This window comes from Amblyomma mixtum, chromosome 8, assembly GCF_055824585.1.
Source record: "Amblyomma mixtum isolate Tamu chromosome 8, ASM5582458v1, whole genome shotgun sequence".
NCBI classification, from domain to species: domain Eukaryota; kingdom Metazoa; phylum Arthropoda; class Arachnida; order Ixodida; family Ixodidae; genus Amblyomma; species Amblyomma mixtum.
In genome coordinates, this window is record NC_143019.1 from 36,847,110 (window position 1) to 36,874,674 (window position 27,565).

The window sequence follows — 27,565 nt, forward strand, 5'->3', positions numbered from 1 at the left end:
GCACACCATTTTGCCCGAGGATTCGTGGTTAACCGGGAGGTGCGCTACCCCGAGCTCAGGTCGGCCAAGGAGCGAATGACAACCTACAAAGAAATTACTACGCACTTCAAGAAAGAAAGACAGATCTTCCCAGAACCACATAAATCCCTGAGTAAAACACAACAAGTCAGTTGGCGGCAGCTCCAAACAGACATTTTCTTTAATCCGTACATGTACTCCATATGGTTCCCGGAGCAGTACAGCCCCGTCTGTTCTCTCTGTGGGCACCAAAAGGCAGACACACCGCACATCCTATACTCATGTACTCAAGACAAGCCATCGCACAGTCTGCAGCTCTCTACCCAATCTCAGTGGGAGGCCGCGCTGCTCAGCTCGAACCCGGAGGTTCAACTTCGAGTCACAGAGCGAGCCGAAGAGGTCGCCGAACGACATCGTCGGTCGGCCACCCAGCGTCCGGCCTAGAAGAGGAGCCCACCGCGGGGAGGGGAACATCACCCCAATCCGCGCCTAAGACCTCTTCTTTAATAAAGTTTACCTCCTCCTCCTCACTCAAGCGCTGCAAATACTGTGACCTTGTGTACACTTGACTGTGTGGCGAGCTAGTGTAGCTGCTTTGTAAAAAATCCTCAAATAGCAGCCTTGATCGAAATCATGGTGTCCTGCACCAAAAAAGCTCGCTTTAGCCCAAAGTAAATATTGAAAAACTAAAACCTCTTTTAAAGAAACCTAACCTCGCTGAAGCAGACCGAGAACGCGCGATTAGCGATGTTTATGGTGTGGTCAGCCGTTTAAAACAGGCGGGCATAACGATAAATGGCTAGACGGTAAAAGAGGCAAAGCTTCTCCCCTGAAATAGGAATGATGGCAGTTTTACCTAGCCCCGTAATATTTCTATTATTCTTGAACAATTTTTTCGACTCTAGCAAGTAGTATCCGAAAATAAATGCTTCTTAAAACGCGTTTTATTAAATTTTAGGTTATATCAAGAGGTGGCGCTACCTTCACTAGGTTTTTTGCCAATTATGTTTCACCCTGCTAAAGTTGCACGTTAAGCTTAATAATAACAAATATTATAAACGTAAAAATTTTGCATGCCTGTCGTTTTTAGTTTACGTTCTTAATCTATTTACGAAACTGCGTGATCATTAAGTCATATTTTCCCACACCATGCTGTTTATCGCGTCTGCGACAAGTTCGTGTTAATTATTTACTGTCGTCCATTTCAATGATTTCTCTTGTTTTAAAGCTCACCTAACGCTTCTCTGCGCTGATTTCGGTTTTGTGTTCTAAACTACGATGCTCGTAACATAAATGACAAGTTAGCATTCTGTGTGAAAGGTGAACAGGCGCAAGTTTCTCCGGCTTGCCCTCCAAGGTGTCGGTAAGAGCATGCTTGAATTTTGATTTTTTGCCCGTTCTTTTATTTGGCTTTCTAGTTTACAGTCGTAAGCCTGTGTTTATAAATTGTTCTCCGTTTAGCGTAGACTTTGTTAGCGGACGCTGGCGTTACGGTGACCGCGTAACGAATACGAAACTTGCAAGGCTCCCGTGTTTCCCCCGGTGTTATGTTTGGTGCGGCAGTGAATGAGTTTTGAGTAGGAAGCGTGTAATCTCGTCACGGAAGAAGCGCTTTGATTGTCGCTCCGTCTGGCTCGGTTTATCCGCATTGGACATCTCGCCATGAATCCCGACAACATCGTCTTGGCGAAAAAGTACGTCAAGCCGTCCTACGTCGTCCAAGCGGGGCAAGCTATCGGCGCGCACGAGTCCAAGGTGTCGCAGTTGCTCGAACAGGGTCGGATACCCGAAGTCGGCTGGGACGACGCGACCATCGAACTCCTGCTGCACCATCTATCTATGATGGATAGTAACAACTTCCTCGGAAACTCAGGCGTCGGCGAGCGCGAGGCCCGTATTGCTTCGGCTCTGGTCAGCCGGCGTCACTACCGCATGGGACACGGCATCGGCCGCTCGGGGGACATCTCCGAGACTCAACCAAAGGCCGCCGGTTCGAGTCTCATGAACAAGCTGACGAACTCCATGCTCCTTCACTTGCTCCAAGCTGCCGGAGTCCCCGCGGTCAAGTCTTGTTTCATCGTTCCCATGGCAACCGGCATGTGCCTTTCGCTCTGCATGCTCGCCTTTCGACAGCAGAGACCCTCAGCGCGCTACGTCGTCTGGTCGAGGATCGACCAGAAGTCGTGCTTCAAGTCCATCCTGACAGCCGGCTTCGAGCCAGCCGTCATCGAGCTGGTACGCGTCGGCGACGAACTGCAGACGGACGTCGCCGCCATCCGGGACAAGATCGCCGAGCTAGGCCCCGAAACGGTCGCATGCGTCCTCACGACGACCTCGTGCTTCGCGCCGCGCGCACCCGACAGTCTTGAGGAGGTCGCGCAGGTGTGCAAGGAGTTGGACGTCCCGCACCTCGTCAACAACGCGTACGGCATCCAGTGCACCAAGTGCATGCATCTCATACAACAGGCGTCACGGGTTGGTCGAGTAGATGCTTTCGTGCAGAGCACGGACAAGAACTTCCTGGTTCCGGTAGGAGGCGGCGTCGTGGCCGGTTTTGACAAGAAGCTTGTGGACGCCATCGCGCAGATGTACCCGGGCCGCGGCTCGGCCGCTCCCAGCATGGATGTGTTTATCACCCTCCTCTCTCTCGGCTTGTCCGGGTACTCGAGACTCCGTGAAGAGCGGCGCGCCATGTTCAAGTACCTCCAGGAGAAGCTCTCTCAGGTCGCCGAGAAGCACGGACAAAAGGTGCTGCGTACGCCAAACAACCGGATCTCGATGGCTATGACCGTACCGGCTACCGACCCAGAAGACGTGACAGGCATCGGAGCGATGCTGTTCATTCGCCTTGTCTCCGGTGCTAGGGCCGTGCCGACGGACCGTACAGAGCCCAAGAAGGTCGGCGACAGGTCATTTCAGAATTGGGGCTCGCATTCAAACAATTACCCGTCCTCCTACCTGACAGCTGCCTCCGCTCTGGGTATGCAGAAGGAAGACGTGGACATGTTTGTACGAAAGTTGGACAAGGTTCTGGCCAAGGCGTGTGGTGGTCCGAAGAAGGAATGTTATTCTGGAGAGCTGTCACACTGATACTGTTGCACCTTGAATGTGGTGTCATGCAGTACTTGCAGGCGGCCTGAAAAATGTTGAGGACAGCATTGAGAATGAGAATGCTCAGCTTGGCTGCTTGGGAGTGTTTCAATGCAGACCTTTTCATTCTGAGAGGTTTATAGAAATGTGGCGAGCTGCATCAAGTGCAGTGCATGTTTTTCTATGCAACTGTGCCTTCTTTTCCCCCCTACTACAGTGCAGCGCTGCTTGCTGAAAACCAAGAAATTGCTCTTGTCTAGTCACAGAACGCACACTGTTTTCTGCTGGGAGTCTATTGCATTTATTTAGATCCACTGGCACCTTGTTTTGCCATGGCATTTCCGTTAGTTGAGAACAGAGCAACAATGTTTGGGTGTTCATGGGCCGCCTAGAGAAGTATATGGGTTGTCCAAAGCAAGATCTTTCTGTATTTTTGTTCTAATGGTATCTGTGTTTTTTGCCCAGTGTTGACAAACAAGCTTTTATTGAAGTACCTTTATTCCATGTTTTTTGTCGCATAATATAGATATAGTAACTGTCACAAAGCGCTCACTTTTTTCCTATGGAATAAAAAGAATTCCTGCCCATGTTTGGGAAACTCAAAATCCTGGCTGCGCTTGCACTACTCACTTGGATTATGTGAAGAGCTAACGTAATAACACACTGACAGGTTTGTTACACTGTGCTTTTCTCTGAGACCAAAAATCTTTTTAGCGTCTTTTCCATGAGCCTTGTAATGCAGTTTTGTTACTTGCTCCTTGTAGGTATCAGGTGTTATAGTTGCATGGTGAATGGAGCATGCTCAAAAAGATTTGTTTTGTATCCCCTCCATTTGTTATCTTTTTTTGTTGTTCTGTTCACATGCTAGATAAATGAATGTTACTTAAAAATATTATGTAAATATTACATGCATTACTGCCGCCCGCGGTGGCTCAGTGGTTATGGTGCTCGGCTGCTGACCCGAAAGACGCGGGTTCGATCCCGGCCGCGGCGGCTAGAATTTCTTTGGAGGAGAAATTCTTGAGGCCCATGTACTGTGCGATGTCAGTGCATGTTAAAGAACCTCAGGTGGTCGAAATTTCCGGAGCCCTTCACTACGGCGTCTCTCATAGCCTCAGTCGCTTTGGGACGTTAAACCCCATAAACCAAACCATTACATACATTACTAATGTTAAAATATTAAGCAGGCTTTAGTGCCATTCGGAATCAATAACATATGAAAGCCTGCGTGGGGAAAAAGCCTGGCACAAATTGTACACGCTGTGGCTTACAACAGAGCCACAGTGTGGGGCAACAGTATAGTAGAGCACGTATGGCATCTCAGAACACCAAATGGTTCTTAGATGTGTACATGGGTTCTTGTCGCTGTAGACAAGTGTACTTTCAGAGGTGCCTGTATGTGCTGCACTGCATAAGCGAACCATGTGGATGAAAACTTTTGACGAAGGCTGTATATGCATACCGTTGGGGGGGGGGACCTATGAATAATATGTGCCGACAGGTTGTGAGTGCACTGGCATGCAACTCTTTGCATCTATGGTTCATGTTTTGTTCATGCACCTTAGTTACGCTGTTTTTTTAGAATGAGGTCCTTGAGGCATACACACTGCAACAACAGCAGTGCTGTTTAGTTCTGCTATGTTTTTTTTATAGTGAAATCCTTGAGACGTGCGACAGTGCTTCAGGAGTAGTGTTATGTCAGCGCCCCATTAAATTTGCAGTTGGTGTTGTAGTCCACAGTGTAGTGGAGTGCAGTACTTTTAAGACCAGTGCTATGGCTTCTGAAAAAAGGATGAACAAGATGACTGTAGTCTGTCCTTAGCCTTGCAGGTGCCCTTGAAAGGAAAAATCTTGTTCCTTGTATCAGCATGGGTAGCAATAGCTTCCTTATCTTCCCAAGCACACGCTGAGGTCAGGATAGGGTGGCTGTGGCTTGCACAGGACAGGGCTGGTAAGAGATCAGCAGGCGAGTCCTGTGTCCTGCAGTGGACATATTTGAACTGATAACAACACAGTGAGATGGCCGAGTGTTTCAATTACCCAATCAAAATTCTTGCAGAAAAGTCTTATACACTTTGCAGCTTACCTGAAACTACGTAAGAGCAGATATTGAAGTTTCAAGCTTTGTCGTGGCAGACTTGGAGAAAGGTTACTTGTCAGATTTTATTCACAAATTCACGTTCTTTAACACAACATTGCAGGATGATGCCCATGCACACACACTTTTTTCACCTTGCTTTCATCATGTAGTGCTTCTCTAGATATGCAGTCTGAAGGGGCTGTCATATTTGGAAATTTAAACTCATCACCATTATGTCCACAGTATGACGAAAGCCTCTCTCATTGGCCAACCACCCTAATATTAATCCTGTCTTGTGCCAGCTGTAGCCACCTTATCCCCGCAGACTTCCCTTATCTCATCCACCTACTTGGTTTTCTGCTGCCCCATGCTATACCCACCTTTCCTTGGAATCACTCCATTACCCTAAGAGACCCTTGATTATCTGATTCCCATATTACATGCCCTATCCGTGTGAACATACAGTTAAGCCCACAATCCCACTGGTAGCATGGCAGAGCCCCAGCAGGCTACCTCAGTGCCTTCCCTCTTCAACTCTCCATCCATGTCTATTCCCTCTTATGAATTTAAACTCTAATGACCATCAACTCATGTTTGTTCCCTGACAAACTCTGCTCATTTCCTCTCTTAATGTCGCCCTGATCATTTTTCTTTCCTTAGCTCACAGAGTTCAGTTTAATTTTAAGCCATCTCGAACACATACAAGTCAGTATACCTAGTCTTATACCTTTATTGACTCCCGCGTTCCTACCAATTTCGCTCAACACCTAGATTTATATGAAGGCACTCCAGTTATGCAGAATGCGAGCTTTCTGCAATATCGCACCATTTTCTGTCACAAATTTCGTTTCAAAATAATTAGCGTTTTCTAAATAGCCAGGAAAATATGTCAAAACCTAACACATTCTACTGGGTTTAAAATTCTAGCACATTCAGTTAATGCATTTTAGTGTGTGACTAATGTTTGCGCTCCTTTTTAGTTTCTATTGATGACGACTGATTTCAATGCCACAAGGGCAGTTTGGCCAAAGAGTGCCACGGCTAATATATTTGATCTACACGAGGCGAGGTCAATGACCCACTTTTTCATTTATTCATTTCATTTCATTTATTTTTCATTTCAGGCCAGGGAAAAGCTTGTGCCCATACGAGGTGGATGCTGAAATCACTAGGCCACCGTTATAGTCTTCCAAGTCTCTGAAGCGATATTAGTGGGGGATCTGTCGGACAGTGCCAGAACATGTGGTCTATGACTGCTTTGCCACTGCATTTGGTGCACTCTGGCTTAAATATATCGGGGTATTTATGGCTAAGGACAGTGGGGTTAGGGAGAGTTTTAGTTTATAGTCGTCTCCACAGTCCTTCCTTTTTCTTTCGTTAGGTTTTTTATGCGGAGGTGGGATGATTAGCTTTTCTAGCCTGTAATTCCGAGTGATCTCTCGATAGGTATTAAGGCCACTCTTGTCATTCCGACGTCTGAGTTAGCATCCACAGCTTAGCCGATAGATCCTTGAGCTTTATCATGGCTGCCTTGTTCGACGAGTGAGCCGGTACCCAGACCAATTCCGTGTCTTTCCCGTGTTTCAAATAATCTCCCATCTCCGTGGCAGTTCTCAAGAAATGCCTGTAAAAATGGGTTTGGACTCCACGTCATTCAGAACAGAAGCACATTAGGCACAGGACTCTTTGGCCAAGCTGTTGTGGCACTACGAAAATCTCGTTATTATCAGAATCAACTTTAGATCAGGTTGAGACATGTCAACAGGGTCTCATGTGCAAATCATGCCTTGCAGCAGAGCCTACCAGCCTACCAGAGAGAAGAGAGTGGACATGTGGATCCTTCGCAAAAGACTGTACCGCTTGGCGCGGCGTATCTTCCCGTCCTTGGAGTACGCCGACCATGAAACGATACGTCGACGATTGAGCTACGTTTATGCTTTTGCGGCCTGGCAGGGCTTCGTAACCGTGTTGGTTATAGTCTTCAGGAAGAACGTACCATCAGATGAAAACGGAATAGACTACGGTGAGCATTGTTGCGGCCTCTTTCGCTCTTGTTCAAACTCGGCAGATCTGGTCACCAATGCAAATGACGGTCGTCTCAGTGCAGTCCGCTGTATCGCTGGCTTGGCTCACTGAGGCCTGAGTGCACAGGTCGTGAGCGTGCTGCCACGTCTTCCTCTCCGAGGCCATATAAGGTCAGAGCGGGACCCAGTAAACATTTTCATTGCGCCGCCCTGCTAGGCCTATTTGTCCCTTTACTTCAGTGGCGACATAGGCCTAGCGAGGTGGCACATTGAAAATGTTTATTAGGTCCCGCTCTGACCTTATATGACCTTGGAGAGGAAGACTGGGTAGTGTGCTCTTGACCTGAACTTGTGCCTCGGTGAGCTAAGGCGGTGATACGGCACAGTCCAGCTTTAACTTTGCCAGGTACCGTTAAAGGCTTTGTCAACAATGGTGGTAATACCGGTGATATTGGAAAGAGAGGAAAGGAATCAGCTGTGGTGAACGTTATGACACTCATGTATCAATACTTTATTCCGAGTGCCTAGTTGCCAGGTTTGCGAGAAGCGCATGACAGTAAATTGTGATGTGCTAATATAACTACAGGTGTTACTGCTAAGTGTTACTGCTAGGTGTTACTGCTAGGTGTTACTGCTAGGTGTTACTGCTAAGTGTTACTGCTAAGTGTTACTGCTAGGTGTTACTGCTAGGTGTTACTGCTAGGTGTTACTGCTAGGTGTTACTGCTAGGCGTTACTGCTAGGTGTTACTACTAGGTGCAACTACAAGGTGTAAATGTACGATGCAAATGAAAGGCAAGGATTAATCACTAGCTACTTTATCAGCAACCTCAAGCTGCTTGTAATTTGCAGGGGACAACAGTTACCAGTGTGACATAACTAGGTATTTTGCAGTGGGGTGCTAGGATCGGAGGCGTGCCATGTCTTGCCACAGTACACAGGCCCAGTCGTTGTGTATAAATTTGTGATGGGAGCGTGCTTGATGCCGCGGATTCGATCAGTGTGACGCAAAGCAAGAGTTTGTTCACTAGTTGGTTCCTCGGCCAAGAAAAGGCAGTCTAGTAAAGTCGGATGGTGCTTAACTATTTGAGAGCCCTTCAAAAGTTGAGATTGCAATCTAGGTGTAGCATTCTGGAGGTCAACAGCAAATTAACCGCGTAAAGCCAAAGTGACAAAAGTAAGAACTTCCAGTATCTCAACACTAGTGGTCTTGACATTGCAGAAATGTAAAAAAAAAAAAAAACTTGTGAAGAAAAATGTAATTACTGCATGATAAACATCAGTGAACTACGATAATGTCCTTTTCTAAGAGTAATAAGACTGCACACAAATACTCGGGCGCATAGAATAACTCTATATGTATCAAAATTGAAGTTGTATGACCCGCTAATGCAACCTTCCAACCTAAGTTTACACTGTTTTGCTGTTAAGGTTAGCTTTTGCAGCTATAGCACTTTGGCCTTGTTTCGGTAAATATGTTTAGAGATGATCATTCATTTAACAAAACATTTTTGAATTTTTTCGTTCTGCACTGTATGTGATACACTGGACATTACAGGGTTCATGCTTTGTCTATGCTGAGATGTGTGCATGTATCCACAGGGTCGTGCTGACGACCTAGCCCTATAACTGACACTTTCCTTTCTTGCAGCGAAATTCCTCGCAGGGGTTCAGAAAGATGCGAAGAGTGCCACGATTCTCAGCGTTAGAGGCGGCTCGGTAGCCAGGCAGGACCTCTCCGAAGAGGACCTGGTCAGCATTCGCCAGCAGAAAGAGGAGGCGCGGAAGAAAAGAGATGCAGAGACTTCTTAGTGCTTCATCCGCGTCGCAGATCTTTTTTTCTTTAGTTTTCTTCGAGACACAAAACGAGGCCAAGGCTTCCTTTTATTTCTTTTCTGTACAACGTTTATTGACACAAAAGCCAACAAACAGACTGACTGACAGCGATAAAACGTTGGCCACAACATTCTCGCCAAAGCAGCAGTAGCACATACACCTTCGCGGCGCGACAGGAATAAACACAAGTTTGCAAACACACTCGAGCGACTGTTTGCTTGTCGATGAAACTTTCTTCCGCGTACAAGCAAACAGCAACTTTCTGCATGAGGCCTAGAGTTGTGACCACTGCACCTGCAGCATCAACAGTTAATAGCAGCTCTGCATACGAACGCATAAAGCTAACACAAGAGCCGTTGTCACAACAATGCCCCCCCCCCCCCCCCTTATCCCACTACAGCATTACACGATAAACTGTTTACCATGTTTTTGACATTAAAAGGCACGAAGCTGTGTTTTTGGCACAATTCAGTAAAAAAGTGACAGTCTTTGGACTACCACGGCTGAAAATACCAACATCGATACTGCGCTGGTGTTGGAGTTGAATTCGGTGAGAGGAGTAAGAACAATGGAAGCACGTCCCGAAAACTCTGAGCTTGTCATCACATCTCCTGTCTATCCAAAAATGCCTTGGACATGCAACAACGCAATTTATTGCTAGCTGCATAGAATATGTGTTGAGCACGGCATCTTAAAATGTGAACGCATAGAAAGCTACCTTGGTAAAGTTGTATAAATATTGCCAAGTGGTTTAAGGCATTGCTCATTGAAAGTAAATTACAAATAAACAACCCGACCACAGATTCACGTTGTAAAAGGCCAGGCATCCTATGCAGATGAAGTTTATGTGGCACATGCATTTTCTCAGAGAGGCAATTCAAAATGCTCACTGAAAAATTTACGCATGAAGATCAAATTGCGTTAACACGTTTTGGCGGGCTAGTTGGTTAAGCACCTTGAATAAACAGCGCAAACGAAGACTGTGTCGTCCGTTTTCTTGTCTTTTGTGCTTGTCTGCGTTCGCGCTGTTTATTCAAGATGAAGGTCAAAGATTCCTTTACTTGGCAGTTTTAAACGGACTGTTAATTCACGAGAAATAATGCTCTGACCTGATTACAAGTCCCGCCAAAATAATTTTGAACATTGAAGCTAGAAGTTAGTTAAGCACCATACGTCGTCAACATTCAGTACGACAAAAGTTGTGTGCCATTTACAGATTCCTGTATACGGCTTCACATCACAACGGTACATTTTCTCCACTTTGCTTGTAATCGTGACCTGTTGGCATTAGGAAACTTCGTTCAGCACCTGTTAATTAACGAAACCAAACACTGGCATTTCTCCATAGTCTATCTTATTTTTTTACCGATTTCTGACATTCTCAGTTTGACAGCTGCCACAATTACGATGGCACTCCATCTGGAAGACTCATTACTTGCCACCGTAAAAGTGCGGGTTTTGGTAAGCAACCAAGCAATAATTCGGTTCATAAACAGCTTCTGGCATAAATAATAATCAAGAGCTGAATGCTGACTTGATAGCCAGCAGTCAGTATTAGAGTGGTGAATTTATTTTTGCCAATGCTAACCAGATCAGCTAAGTAAACCTAAGTAATGAAAAGTGAAGAGCTGTTTGTAACCAATAGATATTGAAGGAGTACATTTTATAAAACCTCAGAATGCAGCAGCCAAGGATGTTATACACAAAGACTGGTTCAAGTTGGGCAAAGGCAAAACTGACGTGGCACATTAAATTTTTTTTTATGGTTCAGAAGCTCAGAATGCACAATTCAGCTGGTATAACAATCAACCCTGTACAGGCTCTCTACACTACTCCAGCAGAAAATAGTCGAACGGGAAAGCTTTCTTTGAACATAAAAGACATCAATAAGAAATACTGAGAGTGTAAGAGCCTAGGGGGCCGCTGCCCCAGAGTGGTCACATAAATGACTGGTTAGAAGGCTTAGTCAGCGCTGAGTCTTGTACAAACGAACAAAGATACCGCATACATAATTCCACTAGCATTCCGTAAAACATCCATATGCTGAAAAAAACCTCGCCTGCCACTATGGGGGTTTTGGCCTTACTCAAAAATACATTACGCATTACCTCACCAGAGCAGTGTGATCCTGAAATCAGAGGTACACCTCTAGGACACAAGTGATTCCATTCAAAAGCCTATTTCCTGTAACCAATGGAATATTGGTTGCAGTTGTCTGACACAAGAATTTAAAAGTAATCAATCAAAAGGTTGGAACATTTTCTAATGCAGACTATCTGTGACTTAATTTGTCATTATCAGTCAGATCTTGTTTATGAACTGCCAAACAGTTGATTTTTCCTGGTGTTTCTAGATCAAGACCAACCCTGCAAGACGCATACCAGGTGTGGCCGAAGACCACAAGGAGCTTGTCAGATTTGGAAAGAACCACTAGTGCCATCTGCCAAATGCACCTCAAAGCAGTGGTTCCGGGCTGCCATGCTACATGGTGCAAGATGCCCTGCGTCGCTCCACAAAACAGAACCTCTGACAATGCGTCTACAGAACATCCTGAGGCACATGACCATCAATAGCCACTGTACTGATCCTGATGTACCCACGTGCGATGAGGCAACCGCGATCCCATTGCTTTGCAGAGTTTGTGGTAGATGGCGCCACTGACACCGTCACATAGAGCGATAAGGGTGCATAGTCTGCTCTACAACTCGGAAGAAAATGCAGGGCTCGTTAATACGGCTCTCCTTCAAACTCAGCAGCAACCTCGTCAGGCCAGCAAGCCAAACAGACAAAAACTGGCAACAATGCCCAGCTCATACACACGCACACGCTTCACATTCCAGAGCAAACTCCCTTTTTCTTTGCACAGCCATCAAAGAAGCCTCGGAGGCACACGGCCAGCGTGGCCTCCCAAGGCCACTGTGTGGCAACGACGAAGCAGCAGGCAAGCATGACACAGTTTTGCAGCACGCTGAAGACGTTCTTGTGACTAGGAGGTGGTTGTATTGCAACCCCGGATTTCCCTCTCTCCACAAGAGCAGTCATAACTGTAAGGGAAGCAAACGAATATTGCGCTTTGGTCCATGACAATGATAAAGTGACAATTAATGGCCGAATATTCTGCCAATATGATCTTTGCACTGACAGTGGAGATAGGTATAAACACTACTCCTGCTTAAGACAACTGGCTAGACCCACGCTTCACTCTTGCCAGAAGTCTTCATTAGTGGGAAAACTGTTGCTGTACAAGCATGAGAGCATGTGACCTTTACAAGAACAGACGCACACTAAAAGAAAAAGGCCGCCGCTGTCTGGAAGACAAAGTAACGAGCGTTAACTGTTTGGTTTACTAGAATTGATATGAATGAGATGCAAGATGCGCTGTTTTCTAGTTGCTGCCACAGATGGCGCTGTGATCTCGGGGTGGTAGCAGACCCCACGAAATCTTGAAATTGGAAGAGTAAGAGCTAACGCTCTTAAAAAAAATCACTGCTGAACTTCTGTACGACATAGGTGCAGCTGAAATCCAATCCAGAGAGCTGTGCGGTCCTCTCTGCTTTCTTAGTCTCTGCTTATTGTCACGACTATGACAATGTCATTTGCTAGCCACAGGTTCGTATGTCGGTCAAGTACCAACTAGCCTACATCTCTACATAATGTAACAGAACGCTTGGAACTTTACAGCAGCACCGAGACTCTATGGCAAGGGATTGAATCTGCAAAACCCATGCTGAGCAGCACAACTCCATGGATACCATGGATGCCTAGCTTGCCAAGGTGGCACCACTGTAACTGAACGGATGTGCCAGGTGACGCACCTTGGTGGAGGCCTTGCGCCCTTTGGCCAGCTCCTGCGCCCTGCGCCTCTCCATCTCCCGGGCGATGGCCAGGCGCTCCACCTCGTAGCCCATGACCAGGTCCTCCAGCTCCTGACGGTGGAGCCGGTTCAGGATGGCCTGGAAGAACTCCAGCTCCGGCAGCCGGAACAGGTTCCACTGCAGCACCGGTGGGAAAAAAAGAAAAGACAGAAAACAAACTGACTATTATTTCCTAAGGAGGACTAAATGCAGGGCATTTAAGGGAAACCATTTACAGCAACTGCTTCCGTGTAATTAACAGGGAAACTGAACCACTGATCAAACATCCCCCATTCACGCGACGACCTGCATCACAGCAAAGCACAATATAAGAAAGTTGTACACTTCGACAAGATACTATCAACACACACATGCGCCCATCTGTATCTTACATCCGCTGCGTTGCTTGATAGAGCCAGTGGAGAAGTCTCTTTCTGTCAGCCCCTGCTCCCTGCCTCTATGTCAGACAAAATCACGAGATTGAGCCGCTTGTGCGGCTCACTTAAAGGGTCCTTGAGGCCCACTGCCGTAAAAATACCCAAAGGGATTGACAGTGTCTTGATATAAAAAAATAACTAATTAATCAATCACCACAAGAATACCACACACCCTCAACAAGCCCAATTGAAGCAGAATTTTTTTTTTCTAACGAGAAACAACACGCGCACATTGAAAGAAAAACGTGAGGTTTCAGGATTATGATTCTCAAGAGATGAGTCACAAGATGCCAATCTCTGGACCAGGACAACATCACTCATTTCGCTCGTTGAGGTCAACAGACCTTGAGCTGAACCAAATCTTACCTTCAGCTTGTGGTCAGACTCCGGGGGTGCCCTTGAGTAGATGTACAACCACTTGGGGATCTCTGTTGAAAGAAACACACATGGAACACAAGTGTAATCAGTGGCCATCGAAAAATATGCGTTTAGCAATGAGCTCCCCACAGTGTAACTTCCTACTTTGTCCTTTTTTTTTTTCATCACATGCAAACATATAAAAAGAAAAATGTGACGTGAGCAGAAACAATATTGCTAACGAAAGCTTCTAAACAACTACACGGCCCTTGTGAACAGCGCTAGCTAGAATTAATTCTGTTGTCCAATAACGAAACAGAAAAAGGTTGTTGGCCTACCCTAGCACTGAGAAACGGCCTACAACATAAAATGGTTTCTCTCAAAAATGTTTCTGGTTTATGGTCCCAAAGCAGCTCGGGCTATGAGGGACGCCGCAGTGGAGGGCTCCGGAAATTTCGACCACCTGGGGTTCTTTAACACACACTGACATCACACAGCACGCGGGCCTCTCAAAGAAGATGTGCCCAGACATGCTGGCAAGAGATAGTTTCTACGGTAACCACTGACTGACATCCAAATGGGACCTACTTACTGCACAGGAAGAAAACATTCCGCACACAGTTAGGCGGGTCTCGCAACAAAACATAAGCGGTCCTGACAAAACATAAGCAAGTTCACAATTGATGAATTGATTTCATTGCCCTCCTTTGAATCGGGGCAGTGGCGTGTTTTATTTATTTCACGACTTTTGATCTTTTGAGTCAGATTCTAGTTCTTTTCCATTCTAAGCTATTTTCTTTGTAGTGGTAGAACATGTGAAGAAAATTAATGTCTGAACAAACTGTTTCATTCCTATGTTCTAAGCTAATTATGATTTCTGTGACGGTTTGCGATAAAGCTGTGACAAAGCTTGGAGTAATGGCACCACCCGTTGCAAAGGTGGCAAAACACTCGTCGAGAGCGAGAGGGAACATCGTAAGCATTTTGTTACTTCAACAAGAGCTCACCTCAATAGCTTGAAAGTGCAATGACAAAGGATTATTTGATTTCCCATTGACAGTGCAGGCGACTGTAGTAAACAAAAATTGTATACTCGGTACAGCCCACCAGTAAATTCCAATGCTGCGCCAGATTACAATGACGATACACCAGCAACAATGGACAAGCAATATACATACTTCGTCTCGCAAGATGTTTGCAGCACTACGAAAGGTGGAGCTCTCTCGTCCAATCAGAATGGCGCACACTACATTAGTGTGTTCCTACGTGCTTGTTGCCCCACCAATTACTGACATGTGGCTCCATCCATGTGAAAGAAGGCGTACTAGTAGTTAGCTTCTTTCTACCTCTAGCAGGTGGCGCTTGATGTCTTTTTATTCTTTCATCTGTTTTTGGACAGGCGGACGCCCGTTCATTGAAAGCGCGCTAACTGCAGTCACTTCACTGATGCCCAAGTGCTTCTAGTGCAACGGGATTGCATAGAGGGCTGGTGGACGTCCTTCCATGGTGAAGTCAGCGGTGCACAATATCTATGCTTCTAGTGCATACAAACATGGTTGAAATGCGAGGCACGAAGGAGAAATGGCAGGCTGGCACCACTTGCCTTCGGTGAGGTAAGGGTTGGCAGGCACGAGCACGCTGTGCTGGTGGAAGTTGGTGTGGCGAGGAGGTGGCGGGTGACCCGGAGAGCCACCGCTCTGTCCATACTGGGTGGCACACGGGTGTTCATACTGGGCCTGCTTGGTGATGTGGCTGCACATTGCACAGTGGAGAATAGAGGAATTCCGATGTTAGGGATGGCTTCCAATAGCCCCAAAGAAAGGAAGTCCTACATGGGCTTGTCTTGTGTGTTTGCTGAGTAGGTGTAGTGGGTGCTATTAAGCTGGGAAGTCCATATAAAAACCTGTAACTGCTTAAATCGCGGTTGGTTTATTGGTTTATAGGGGTTTAACGTCCCAAAGCAACTCAGGCTATGAGGGACACCGTAGTGAAGGGCTCCGGAAATTTCGACCACCTGGGGTTCTTTAACGTGCACTGACATCGCACAGTACACGAGCCTCAAGAATTTCGCTTTCATCGAAATTCGGCCGCCGCGGCTGGGATCGAACCTGCTTCTTTCGGGTCAGCAGTTAAGCGCCATAACCACTGAGCCACTGCGGCGGAGTGCTTGAATCGTGGTCTGGATGCAAAGCTTCCCTTTGATAGGCCAGCAAGGTTCACTGGCCAGTAGAATTCCTGCCCTGTATAATCTGTGGCATTCACCCAAACACTAGCAGAATTCCACAATTATTTTTTTCACCAATAGTTAAAGGATAATAGAATAAACCGAGAGAAAAATAATTAGCCTTCTTGTTATGATGGATACGTTTGAGCAAAAAAATGCACCGAAGCTTGGGCAACATTTCATTTTCTGGCAGTACACAAATAAACTCCCGAGATTTTAAAACTGATGTGAGTGTTATTTTTCCAACACCCGATGCTGAATCTGTCTATGACATAAGCAGCTAACACACAACATGCTGGCTTTCTACTCCGAGCTGCCACCGCTTGGAACTTCCCTGCTAGCTTAATTTTGACAGCTTTGGTTAAGTTCACTTTGGTTTCATTACTCCTTGCACCTAGAAACCTGCAAAACATCATCAATAATTTTTTGTGTTAAAAAATAAAATAAAAAACTGCAAATTTATGTCTGAAAGCTATACTGTGGCTATCAGGGGATACCTCAGTGAATGACTCCGAGCTGTTCCCGACAACACGAGTTTATTTTTAATAAACACAGAAATCTCAGTATTCTCAGCAGAGTGCTTCACCCAGTAAACCCCCATGGCAACTGCAAGTCAATCAGGAGTTACTTGTTTACTCGAAACCATAAAAACCGAGGAAAATTTCAAGAAAAAAAAATGGGGTTTTGAGAAAATCGATGTCCTGAAATTTTTCAGCACCTCGACTGTGTGCTGTAGAAGTTTAAGCTTTCTTTCTAAAATTTTTATTGTGCAATGCAAAGTCGGCAACGCAAGTTGAGCTCTCAGCTATGACAACAGGATTCCTGTGTGTAGCACGGTGAGACAAGGAACACAACAGATGAAAAAATATATCAAAATTTCATCACGAAAGCCGCAGCAATCACATGATACTAAGGGGAGTTTACTGCGAGACAAAAAACAACCTTTGACTTCGCTGATATTTCAGGGTATGTGAATTCGAGACAATGTTTGCTGTAAAAAGAGGCCCAATAAATGGCAGAGGTCATGCCAACTCTCACTTGACATAGTAGACACCGTGGTCGGGTGAATCAACACGCTCCCAGCCGGTGGGCAGCCCCTCCTTCTCATACGGGTGGCTCCAGTGGGTGGTCTTGGTGTTGTGGTCGATGTAGTAGCGCCGGCCGCGCATGGTGTAGTCCACCGTCCACCCGGGTGGCAGGGGCAGCTCTTCAGCACTCTTGGCAGCCAGACGCGACTGCGAGCCTCCACCACCACCACCGCTGTTCGGGAACCTGGAGAGACAACACAACAGCAGTGCTCGTCAGTGCAAGAAAGGGCCGGGACAAATTGAGCACTGTGGCACCAGGCTGCTAGATGCTTGTGCCCGCCAGAAAAACCATTGGGTTCCTGTTAGTGCCAGAATTCAAACCGAGATATGCGAGACAGTAACTGCATCATTTCCTTTCCTCAAAGCCAATTTTCAATTTTCCAACCAGCTGGCCATCCTGGTCAGCTCAGTCTGCAAAGCGATGGCAAGGAAGAGGTTCCGAGCTTGTCTTAGAACAGGACTAATTTTTCATCTACAGCACGGATTTAGGAACAGTTTTTAATGCGAAAGCATTATATGTCCCATTAGTAGCACAAAAGCCGGCGTCTCTGGCACGAAATTCAGAGGATATCGGAACATCTTTCTGACGTGCTATTATTTCGGCGCCGTGTCATTGTGGTCAATGCATCTGTGTATGACCAGCATGCATTGCTTGGACACAGGGACCATGATTTTCGCCCACCAGTGTCTGACCCTTGGCAATGCCTGCATTGCATTACCGCTCTACGTCAACATGCGCAGAGTACTGTGCACCGGGACTACAGATGGCGACACAGAGCAATCAAGCTATAAATGGGCCTCGCGCTGGCTTTGCAGTCACTGGCACTGGCTTCGCAGTGCACCGAACTCATACGAAACACTAACCTGTTCATCTACCTTGTGCAGTTCTGCACATAACACTTTCGCATTCTCACATGTATGCAGTCCCAAGTGTCTCTGCCAAATTTTTTTTAGTTGTATGGCTGTGCTTAGGTGGATGTCAATGGTAATTTCTGCCAATTGAAGTTGGCTCCACCTACTTCACCTTGCACGATTTCAGTGCAATCAAGTCCAGCCCTGCTTTGTCAGGCAGGGTTCTTTCGAAACCCATCTCCCCGTTCACACATCCAAAGTGGTCCCTTGGAACTGCCATCTTGGACAGGCGACATCACACACCAACTAGCACTGCCTACGTGACACACCAGCCTTAACCCCCCTCCCACCCCCCCATGCACACAAAAAAAAAAGAGCTGAAGGAGCTTAGCAGGCCAGGGACAAGCACTCTGTAGTAGCCCAAATCTTTCTAAGCCTAACAGTGTCCACTAAGCCTAACAGCATCCACTAAGCCTAACAGCGTCCACTAAGCCTAACAGCATTCACTAAGCCTAACAGCATCCACTAAGCCTAACAGCATCCACTAAGCCTAACAGCATCCACTAAGCCTAACAGTGTCCATACCTCTGCAAGGAGGAGTTGCTGCCACCAGCGGAGACGTTCTGCGGAGCCAGAGAGAGGAGTTGGGGGTGGCTGCTGGTCGCAGGAGAGGCAGTTGTGGCGGCACCAAGATGGCTACTTGACATGGGCAGTGCTGCAACGTTTGTGATGGCCGCTGCAGTGGGCAGCAGCTGGCTGGAGCTGAAGATGCCCGGGGTGTACGACACCGCTGCAGACACCGATGATGAGGAAGGAAGCTGGTGCTGGATACTGCTGCCGCCACCTCCCATGGGGCTGGACCCGCTGGCATTCACTGGACGAGAGAAAAAAAGAAACAAATTTAGTGCTTGGTTCAGTTTGCTTCACTCTCCACTAGGCATAAATGTATGGCAGATTAAAGAAAAAAAAGTTTGACTCACTTATGGTACTGTACCAGGTTATAAGAAGGCAGCTACTGTGAGGCTGGTTGGTAATTGCCATGTTTGTTAAGCATCTATACAAATTAAAGTACATATAATAAATTACTATTGTCATCTGTATACAGACCAGTGCCCTACATGTTAAAGGGACACTAAGGGCAGCACCATCCAATTTTCCTTCTTGGTGAAAATTGCAGTTTCTGGTTTTAATATTTCCTTTTGGCCAGGAAAGATATTTATTGGCAAGAAATTTATATCTGACATTTTTTTTCCTGCCATTGTGACTAATAACTTGTGGCGCTGACGACGATGTTGAGAGATTTGTGAACTCTGCAACAGCCAGCTGGAGGTGGAAGGCAGTGCAGTTCAGTCTCAGACTCAGAGATAAAAAAAAATAAATTATTTGACGTCATGACAGTCTGCTTGTGAAAACGACCTGTGCGAAACAATGTTTGTATTTTTTTTTCAATTCGTGTATGAGCTGCATCTACAAAATTCACTCCCAAATTAAAAAAAAAGAAAAGCGGCCCTTGCATGAGTTTATATGGTAGATGCCCAAGTTTCCGCTTTCCCTTTACCCTTTTTATTTCGGCACTGAGCACATTGCAGCTGCTTATAGCAGAATGTTTCACTATACAGCCAGTCGTTACTGTCTGAAATGAGGCATTTTTTGATGGGCTGTGCTTTGTATGCCCTTTCTGCATGCATATCAGACAGAAAAAGATGCAAGTCAAGACCTTTGGAGTTCCTCAGCAGCTTTAGAAAGCCGTTGGGGGTCACGACAGACAGGTTAGCAAGCAATGCCAACTGCTGGCTCTAGTATCGCAGGCAGCGAATACTGTTGGCAAGTAAGCAAACAGATCAACCGCAAAAAAGAACTGTTGTGAACCAGGGTTCCTGTCTTTTTTCAGCACCAATGGTGCCGAATAAAGAGGAAGAAATGGGCTTGGGCAGGGCATGTAATGCGAAGGCGAGATAACCACTGGTCCTTAAGGGTATCGGAGTGGATTCCAAGAGAAGGCAAGCCTAGCAGGGGGCGGCAGAAAGTTGGGTGGGCGGATGAGATTAAGAAGTTTGCGGGGATACGGTGGCCGCAACTGGCGAAGGACAGGGTTAATTGGAGAGGCATAGGAGAGGCCTTTGCCCTGCAGTGGGCGGAGTCAGGCTGGTGATGACGATGATGATCGTGCCACCGAGCAGCTCACCCGACACCCTGGTGATGTGAGGTGGACCCGGACTGTGCAAGGGGTGGTGGTCGGTAGGGGTAGCGGCGTGAAGGGGTGCGTGGGCCTGCTGCGCGTACTGCTGCCGCTTCTGCTGGTGGTACAGCTGGATCTGGTAGTTCTCCTCCATCTGGTGGTAGTAGTTGTCCTGGAGTGCCGAATCCAGGGCAGAGCGGTCCTCTTGCACGCCTCCCGCCCCTCCGATGACCATTGATGATGGCAGTGGCTGCTGCTGCTGTTGGTGCTGAGACTCTGCAGGCACCATTAATTAATTAGTGAACTTAAATGGTAGACATCTGTACACACTGTCTCAACATGTCTGAGCATTGTGTACAGACTAATGACCCAAGTCAGCAAATCAGGCAAGCACAGAGAAAACTCCGTGCTATGAGATACATAGAATTCCGTCATGCATGTTTGGGCTAAGTGTGATGGCAACTGTACAGCGCTATGGTATAGGTACGTAGGTGAAAACTTTATTGATGAACCAAGTAAGGGAAGGCGATGGTGGAGGTTTGGTTGGTTTGGTTCTTAATCCTGGTTGGCGGCCATCAGTCCATGACATCTGGCGACCTTCTCCGCCCATTCCACCAGCCTATTCTGTGAGGCCAACTCTTAGCTAGAGACCATGATCTCCCAACCTTCTGGGTCTGTGAGGTTAAATCGGACAACTCCCAAGGTGTTTTTGTCCCTTAAAACAATCTATACCTATAAAAAGAAAATGTTTAGGTCTGACAATATTTTTTACAAAAGGAAAGGTTGTTATCCACAAATGAGGAACAGCAGCTTGCCTTCAAAGAAGGGCCCCGACGAGCCCTTGTGTGGGTGCACAGACGACTCATGGGCGAACGATGGTCGTGGGGAGACGTAGGGATTGGCATAGATGTGCGACGCATGAGCCGGCAGCGCCGTCTGGGGAGACACGAGCATCACCTGCTGGGGCACCAACTGAGGCACCGTAGCGATGGGTCTCGCCGCTGCCACACTCACGTTCACGCCCCTGCACGAAAGGTTTTGTTTGGTTTAAGGGGGTTTTAACGTCCCAAAGCGACCCAGGCTATGAGACACCGTAGTGAAGGCCTCCGGAAACTTTGAACACCCAGAGTTACTGACATCGCACAGTACACAGCTCTCTAGAATTTCGCCTCCATTGAAATTCGACCCCCCTTTAAAGAATTTCAGTGTCTGGTCATGTGATGCACCTCCCTGAAATGGGTTCTGCTACGAGTTTGCAGTCTGCTAGGATATATCTTTCTCCTTACAGCACTTGTTTTATTTACTTGTTTAAAATAAAGTTTCAAAGGTAAGTCATACGTTAATTTTATTCTGTGTTAGTCACCAGCTTGATAACTGGTCATAGGTTAGCACAGGACACCTGGGGAAGCCTGTATAGCGCAGAGAAAAGGAACAGTTATTGTTTGTTTACTAAGGTTACACAAGAACACTAAATTTAGACGCCTACCATTCCTGCAGTGCAATGACTTGCATAAATCATTATGTTAACTTAATCCATTCATCAAGAGCACTTAAACATCTCTCCTTCCCTTCAAAACTATCGTAAAGTGATGTAAACTCAACCAATGGGATCTTTGGTGGCACCCATTCTTCCAGCAGCTTAAGGGGGGTCACTGGTCTTGAAAAAAAAATTTTTATTAATGAAGTCACAGTTATGAAATCTTCAGGGAATATGTATTTTTGTGCGCTGATTCTAAATGTGTCATTTAATTTCATGTAAAACAATTCTATGAGCACTTATGCACTCTTTTATGCTAGTATTTTGCAGAGAGTTTTGAAGAAAATTTTCTTCGGGAAACTCGCTGAAATGTATGCCATTGGGTTCTCTTGACACCAAGGAATACAATAAGGGTGAAATTGTCTTCCTGCCTATCATAGAACTTAAGTTATAGAGTTTTGAGGTTGCCGCTTCAGAAATGAGAAGGAAAGTGTGCATTCCTGTTTCTCAAGTAGCAACTTCAGTACTCTATTACTCAAGTTCTATGAGAGCCAGGATGATAATTTTACCCTTATTGTATCCCTTGGTGTCAAGAGAACCCAATGGCATACATTTCAGCGAGTTTCCTGCAGCAAATTTTCTTCAAAACTCTCCGCAAAATACTTGCATAAAAAGTGCATAAGAGCTCAAGGAATTGTTTTACACGAAATTAAATGACATATCTAGAATCAGCGCACAAAAATACTTGTGCCCTGAAAATTTCATAACTATGACTAAATTAATAAAATTTTCTTTTCAAGACCAGTGTCCCCCCTTAAATAAAGGTGGGTAGCTATTCATGCAATTTAATCTCGCGAAGTAGTACCTGCTGCTCGCCTGCCATTTTGTTTGTTCTATGTGCCAGACGGTCAATCTCTGATGTTTCCTTTGCAATTTTCTGCCCTGCAACTGTCGAAAGACACCCGTGCCATCGTGAAAAAAAATAACGGCTCACACATGTAATCTTGGTTTGGTTTGGTTTATTGGGGTTTAATGTCCCAGAGCGACTCGGGCTATGAGAGACGCCGTAGTGAAGGGCTCCGGAAATTTCGACCACCTGGGGTTCTTTAACGTGCGCTGACATCGCACAGCACACGGGCCTCTAGAATTTCGCCTCCTTAGAAATTCACCCGCCGCGACAGGGATCGAACCCGCGTCTTTCGGGTCAGCAGCCGAGCACCATAGCCACTGAGCCACCACGGCGGCCCACACATGTAATCTTGCCACTGCAGAAATTTACAGAAGAGAACTGTCACAACTCTGCAATTGAGTGTGAAATCAGCTACTCTATAATGTCACCGAGAAGCACCAAGCAAGTGACCAAAAAGTTTCCGCTTTGTGCGCCAGCTACGGTAAAAGTTATATAAAAACTGTCAACTCCGGCTTGCCACTGGAGATTAACAAGAAACAAAACCAACTGCTGCTTTCAACAGTATGATTAACTCCGAAATAAACTACCACAGTGCTCACAATAGTTTTCGAGCATCCAGTGCCAACATATGCATGCCGGAGCGTTACATTCTCAGCAAATTGAAAAGATAATTATCACAAATTGTTAAGCAGTAACACGTGCTGCTGATGTTTCGGCCGGGGCCTGGCCTTTGTCTAGAAAGACTGGGCCCTGGCTGCAATGTCAACAAATATGCACATTCTAGATAACAGCGGCGAAACATCGGAAGGATACCACGTGAACTAAAGGCACTGGAAAATTCACCGCTTGTTATTCTGGCAGCATTAGGCTACAAATGCTATAGTGGCACAGAAGAAAAAGGATGAAAACTAAGGGCCCAGCCTGTATTGGCATTAGGCTATAGCAGCCATTAAGCTTCGAAAGACAGTGGTGTGTAATAAAAGTTAGCAATACCTGCAAAGCCGTTCTAGTTACTTGTTTACGGCGCCGAAGTACCCAATACACTATATCGCTGCTCAGCTGACTTCAAAAGTTGTGCAACTAACTGCCAAGCGAAAAGCAGTACGGTTAATGCTAGTTTCGGAACATTCAGCCCTAGACAGACATGCTAGTGCATTCACTAGAATCAAAGCCTCACACAACCGTGCTAGTGTTTACATGAACACCCACCAATATGGCTTACACTGGTTTTAGAACATTGTAGTTTCGAAGACAGGCATACTAGTGCACCGACTAGAACGAAGTAGTGCCTCACCCAACCGTGCTAGTTGCTGCATGCCTGGCTTTTGGAGACGAGCTGGCAGAGCTTTGTTCAGGAACCCCCAGCGATGTACCGACTCCAGATGATGTCGACGCTGAGCTCAGAGGCGAATGCTGCACAGGGATGGGCGATGCTGACCTAAGGAAAGGTCCCAGAGGGGCACCATGCTCCTTGGAGTTTCCCGCATGCGGCACGGAGAGGCTCTGCTGACAGGCACGGTTTTGACAAGCACGAGCACATTTCTGGGCAAGGCTGGCGGGCTCTGACGCAGACTGTTCTTGCGCCTCCTCTGGCGACCGCTGGTTCTGGCGGTGATTCGCGGTGGTCCAAGTGTTCACCACTGAAATGGGAGCGAACATGTGACGAACAGTGCATCGAGGAATGCGACACAGAAATGGCGATGAAGAACTCTAAGAACACCTTCGTCAGTCCTTTTCCCAGGTCCGTTTTTCACACCCCACCACCCTGCACAGCTTCTTTTACACCAGGACAGCTTCTGTTGCTTTAATTAAGGCGAAGAACTAGCACTGGCTGGTTCTGTTGCATAAGAGAGGTCTGGTCAAATTTTATGGGAATCCCCCAAGGTGGAGTAGATTTGTAATAATGGAGTAATTACTCATTGACATCCACCCAAGTGCAGCCATATGGCTACAGAGGAAAGCTATACAGCTTTCTCAGAAACTTCGCAGTTAAAGAAAAATTCGTCCTGGTCCGGGGTTCGAACCCGGGACCACCGCTACACCGGAGCAGTAGCTCTACCAATTGAGCTAACCGGGACGGCAAGCTTATGGTAGGGTGAGAGCGAATTGATCAATAACTCGAAGTGGGAACTGTGTCGGCCAAATTTTAGGGGAATCCCCCAAGGTGGAGTAGATTTGTAATAAGGGAGTAATTAACTGAGAAAGCTGTATAGCCTTCCTTTGTAGCCGTATGGCTGCGCTCGGGTGGATGTCAATGAGTAATTACTCCCTTATTATAAGAGAGGTCTACACTGAGTTGATACATTGCCAAAATAGATGATAAAGGATCACTACGCAGTGCATGATTAGCCAAGCATCGACAGCATTCCACAATGCTCTCACACTTCCCATCCAGCATGCAAGCAATGTTGAGAAAAGAGGACAGATTTGAGGAACAACTGAATAAAAGTTCTGATGAAACATTTTCAGCACCTTTAATGGTAAGGAAAAGAAAGATATGAAGCCAGGAGCAAGGAAGAAAAATATGCAGTGAACAGCCAATAATGGCACTGTGATCTGTCTAGCTTTCAGTAAGGTTAAAGACTTGTGCTGTTAGCAATGTTCAACTTACAGCATGTAGGTCAACTTGTAGAAAAAGTTATTCCAAGTTACAGAAGGTGCCATCGAGGTAAGCAACCTTTCCCTACCCCGTGCTGTTAGTAAGCGGCAGGAAAACGGGTCAGTTCTCCATCAGCAAAATAAAAAGTAGGCGTTTCGAGAGAGCCATCTGGCAAATGAAACGGGCTTATTATTTCGACTGACCTGGTACGTGCGGTGGTGTTTCCTTTTTGACGTACTTCCCTGCCACTCCATCTCGAAGATATTTGAGGTCTTTTTTCTTCGATAACATCAGACTATCGCCTGGGCATTGTAGAAAGACCGCCTCAACTCCTGCCGTAAAGACGCGACAAAGTCACACATGAATCGAAGGCGAGCTGTTTCCGATAACGATAAATGGCCAGCTATACGCCAAGAGCTTACCGTAGCGAAAGGAATGCTGCGTCTATAACGAATCGTTTAATGACAGCCTTCGTAATCTTCCCGTCTTAGCGACGCGAAGCAGAAAGTTTTCCCGAGTTTCCCAGTGAAATGCAAGGCTGCGTATCTGGTCACTATCTACTTTTGAACTATCTCAAGTCGAAAGTGGCAGGCCAACTGATCTAGACAACGTGTGGTACTGATTGGGCGCACTTCGCACATTCTTAACAGCCGCCACTACGAAGTGAACATTTCGTACGCGGCGGTACAATACTGCGAAGTCATTTGGGAAATTTCAAGACCACAGAGTCATGCGGAGGAGCATACCATTTTGGCTGCGGTCACTACAGTTTTCACCTTTGAGTTGGGCGACCTGTTTACTCTCAGTTATCGTCTCTGTAGTGTCGAATGCCAGTGCTTGTCACGGCCCAAGCAAGCATGATTAGTGATGCGACGCGAGATATATTTGGCTAGAAAGATTAGCTAAAGTTCGCACAAGTAAGCCGGAGTTGACGAAGACGTTCCGCTACCAGAAGCTGCAAAAGCAACTGCCACTGCTGCTGTCGCCATCTGTATTTGTGTCAGAAAAGTACACGCCTCCTCTCCTTGACGTTGCTTCTGCCGCTGTTAAAAGGAGTTTTGTTTTGACGGTGTTCGTGAACGGCGGAACAAAAATGAAGAGTTTAGTTCCTTCTTGACTGCGCCTGCTATTACAATCCGGTGTGTCAACTCATTGCGGCTACGTCCGTTCAAGCGTGCCTTCTCTTACGTGACGAGACGTCAGCACTGGTCTCTGAGCTCCCGTAAAACCGTAGATCTGTGGCAAGCACCGGCGGTCTTGACAAAACACGTAAGTGGCGAAAGCCATCTACGTGCTTCTGCTTTTTAAACGTGACTCACGCAGTCAGTCACTTTTTCGCCGCTTGTTGTCACTGTGAACTGGTGGGAGAGTCCAGTTACTGAACTTTTATCGCTTAGAGCCCACCAGCGACTGGTATACGTCGTCATTGTCACAGTCACCGAAGCTCGGATATGGGCACGCCTGGAAGGTTGCGCGCGTGCTTTGACGCTTGTGTCAGATGTGATAAGAGGACAGCTATTCAGTAAGATAACAGTATAGTTCGCGTAACTCACCGTTGTGTGATGTGCTTGACGCTTACAGCCGCCCCCTTGAGAGCGTAACGACGTTGGCGTGCTAACGAGATATTATTCATGCCAGCTCAACCCGAGTGCATGTTTAGAACTGACTCAAGAATTGGGTCAATAACTCCCGTTCTTATCGTCAGGTCGATCAACCTCGTGCTTTGTTGTCTATGTCGCGCTAGTATCAATGTCGATATCTCTTCCGCTTCCAGATGACTGCTGCGAGTCGCCCTACAATATCATGCTAGCGCGTGCCGATGGAATTTGCATCTCCGGACGTGCTAAGCGGCGCGGCGTCAGCTGGGGACGCGAGTGCCCAAAATGGTCTGGCCAAGGTTCCGGAGAATGAAAGGTCGATTCCAGTGTTCCTGAAGGAGTTCGCTCCACTGACTCACCTTTTGAGCCAGATACCCCAGCATGCGCAGAGGGGCCTTAGCAAAGTGGACGTCAAGCTGACATGTTTGGACGCCATTGCTGAGTACATTGCCATTGGCTCCAGTGTTGGAGTTGTCTTCCTGTACGACCGGACCAAGAACACAGTAACGAGGCTAAAATGCTCCGTGAGTAGACCTTTTCATTAGTTTCAATTAATGCGTTAAGGGGTGACGGATCTTTGTGTTCTGGAGCAGCATTGTAGTCCATGACGTGTGCCGCAATATTGGCGCATGGGCATTTTTCTTTTACTGCCATAATAATGCAGCTACCGTGGCCAGTTTTTTTTGCTGGTCTTATCTGTCGTCTTTTTAACTTGCACATGACTGATCGCATCGGCCAAAAATGGCCAGAAAAGTGTTGTGAAAGGCTTGAACTTATAATTCTTAAACTTGCAATTTTTTTCTGCGTCTTTCCATAGCTTAAACTTATCCTTTCTTGCAAAACGTAATGCTATTGAAACGACCATCACACATAATGATACTATGGTACAAAGAGGCTGGTGGGATGGTTCTTGATAATCACAAAATGAACAAGGGGGGGGGGG

The 27,565-nt window shown here is 46.5% G+C and overlaps 3 protein-coding genes across 12 annotated transcripts in view; 2 read left to right on the plus strand and 1 right to left on the minus strand.

The window, feature by feature from the left end:
• Positions 1 to 1,399: 1,399 nt before the first annotated feature.
• On the plus strand, positions 1,400 to 9,248 carry SecS (Sec synthetase). Its single transcript, XM_089557473.1, has 3 exons — positions 1,400 to 3,104; positions 6,982 to 7,211; positions 8,863 to 9,248. The coding sequence occupies exons 1-3, from the start codon at positions 1,681 to 1,683 to the stop codon at positions 9,021 to 9,023; spliced, it is 1,815 nt and encodes a 604-aa protein (XP_089413599.1). The 5' UTR covers positions 1,400 to 1,680; the 3' UTR covers positions 9,024 to 9,248.
• Positions 9,077 to 26,711, minus strand: sav (scaffold protein salvador). 7 transcript variants are annotated; one of them, XM_089557058.1, is made up of 11 exons: positions 26,578 to 26,711; positions 25,228 to 25,356; positions 23,720 to 24,065; positions 20,854 to 21,062; positions 20,045 to 20,314; positions 18,445 to 18,733; positions 16,958 to 17,191; positions 15,299 to 15,447; positions 13,705 to 13,766; positions 12,863 to 13,039; positions 9,077 to 12,091 (listed from the first exon to the last, which is right to left on the minus strand). In XM_089557058.1, the coding sequence occupies exons 2-11, from the start codon at positions 25,313 to 25,315 to the stop codon at positions 12,086 to 12,088; spliced, it is 1,830 nt and encodes a 609-aa protein (XP_089413184.1). In that variant the 5' UTR covers positions 25,316 to 25,356; positions 26,578 to 26,711; the 3' UTR covers positions 9,077 to 12,085. The 7 variants fall into 7 exon arrangements, with proteins under 7 accessions (XP_089413184.1, XP_089413186.1, XP_089413185.1 ...); XM_089557060.1 differs by lacking the exon at positions 26,578 to 26,711 and adding an exon at positions 25,801 to 26,028 and having other exon boundaries at positions 25,228 to 25,326; XM_089557059.1 differs by lacking the exon at positions 26,578 to 26,711 and adding an exon at positions 25,771 to 26,028 and having other exon boundaries at positions 25,228 to 25,326.
• The window catches only part of LOC149332111 (tectonin beta-propeller repeat-containing protein 2), a 36,362-nt gene continuing 34,513 nt past the window's right edge, over positions 25,717 to 27,565 (plus strand). For 2 of the 4 annotated variants that reach the window (XM_089557051.1, XM_089557052.1), the window contains exons 1-2: positions 25,719 to 26,293; positions 26,799 to 27,146. In XM_089557051.1, the coding sequence (XP_089413177.1) occupies positions 26,844 to 27,146 (303 nt within the window). In that variant the 5' untranslated portion in view covers positions 25,719 to 26,293; positions 26,799 to 26,843. Of the gene's footprint in view, positions 26,294 to 26,798; positions 27,147 to 27,565 lie in introns of all 4 variants that reach the window. The other 2 variants (XM_089557050.1, XM_089557049.1) reach the window with 2 other exon arrangements.

Bases quoted from the DNA above. Each gene is read 5' to 3' on its own strand.
- sav (XM_089557058.1), bottom strand. From the start codon at position 25,315: ATGTTATCGAAGAAAAAAGACCTCAAATATCTTCGAGATGGAGTGGCA. The intron at 21,063-23,719 runs GTGAGGCACTAC...CCTTTCGTGCAG, and splicing joins GCAGCAACTAGCACGGTTGG to GGGCGTGAACGTGAGTGTGG. The intron at 15,448-16,957 runs GTGAGAGTTGGC...TGCAATGTGCAG, and splicing joins CACGGTGTCTACTATGTCAA to CCACATCACCAAGCAGGCCC.
- SecS (XM_089557473.1), top strand. From the start codon at position 1,681: ATGAATCCCGACAACATCGTCTTGGCGAAAAAGTACGTCAAGCCGTCC. The intron at 3,105-6,981 runs CTGATACTGTTG...CATGCCTTGCAG, and splicing joins TATTCTGGAGAGCTGTCACA to CAGAGCCTACCAGCCTACCA. The intron at 7,212-8,862 runs GTGAGCATTGTT...CCTTTCTTGCAG, and splicing joins TGAAAACGGAATAGACTACG to CGAAATTCCTCGCAGGGGTT.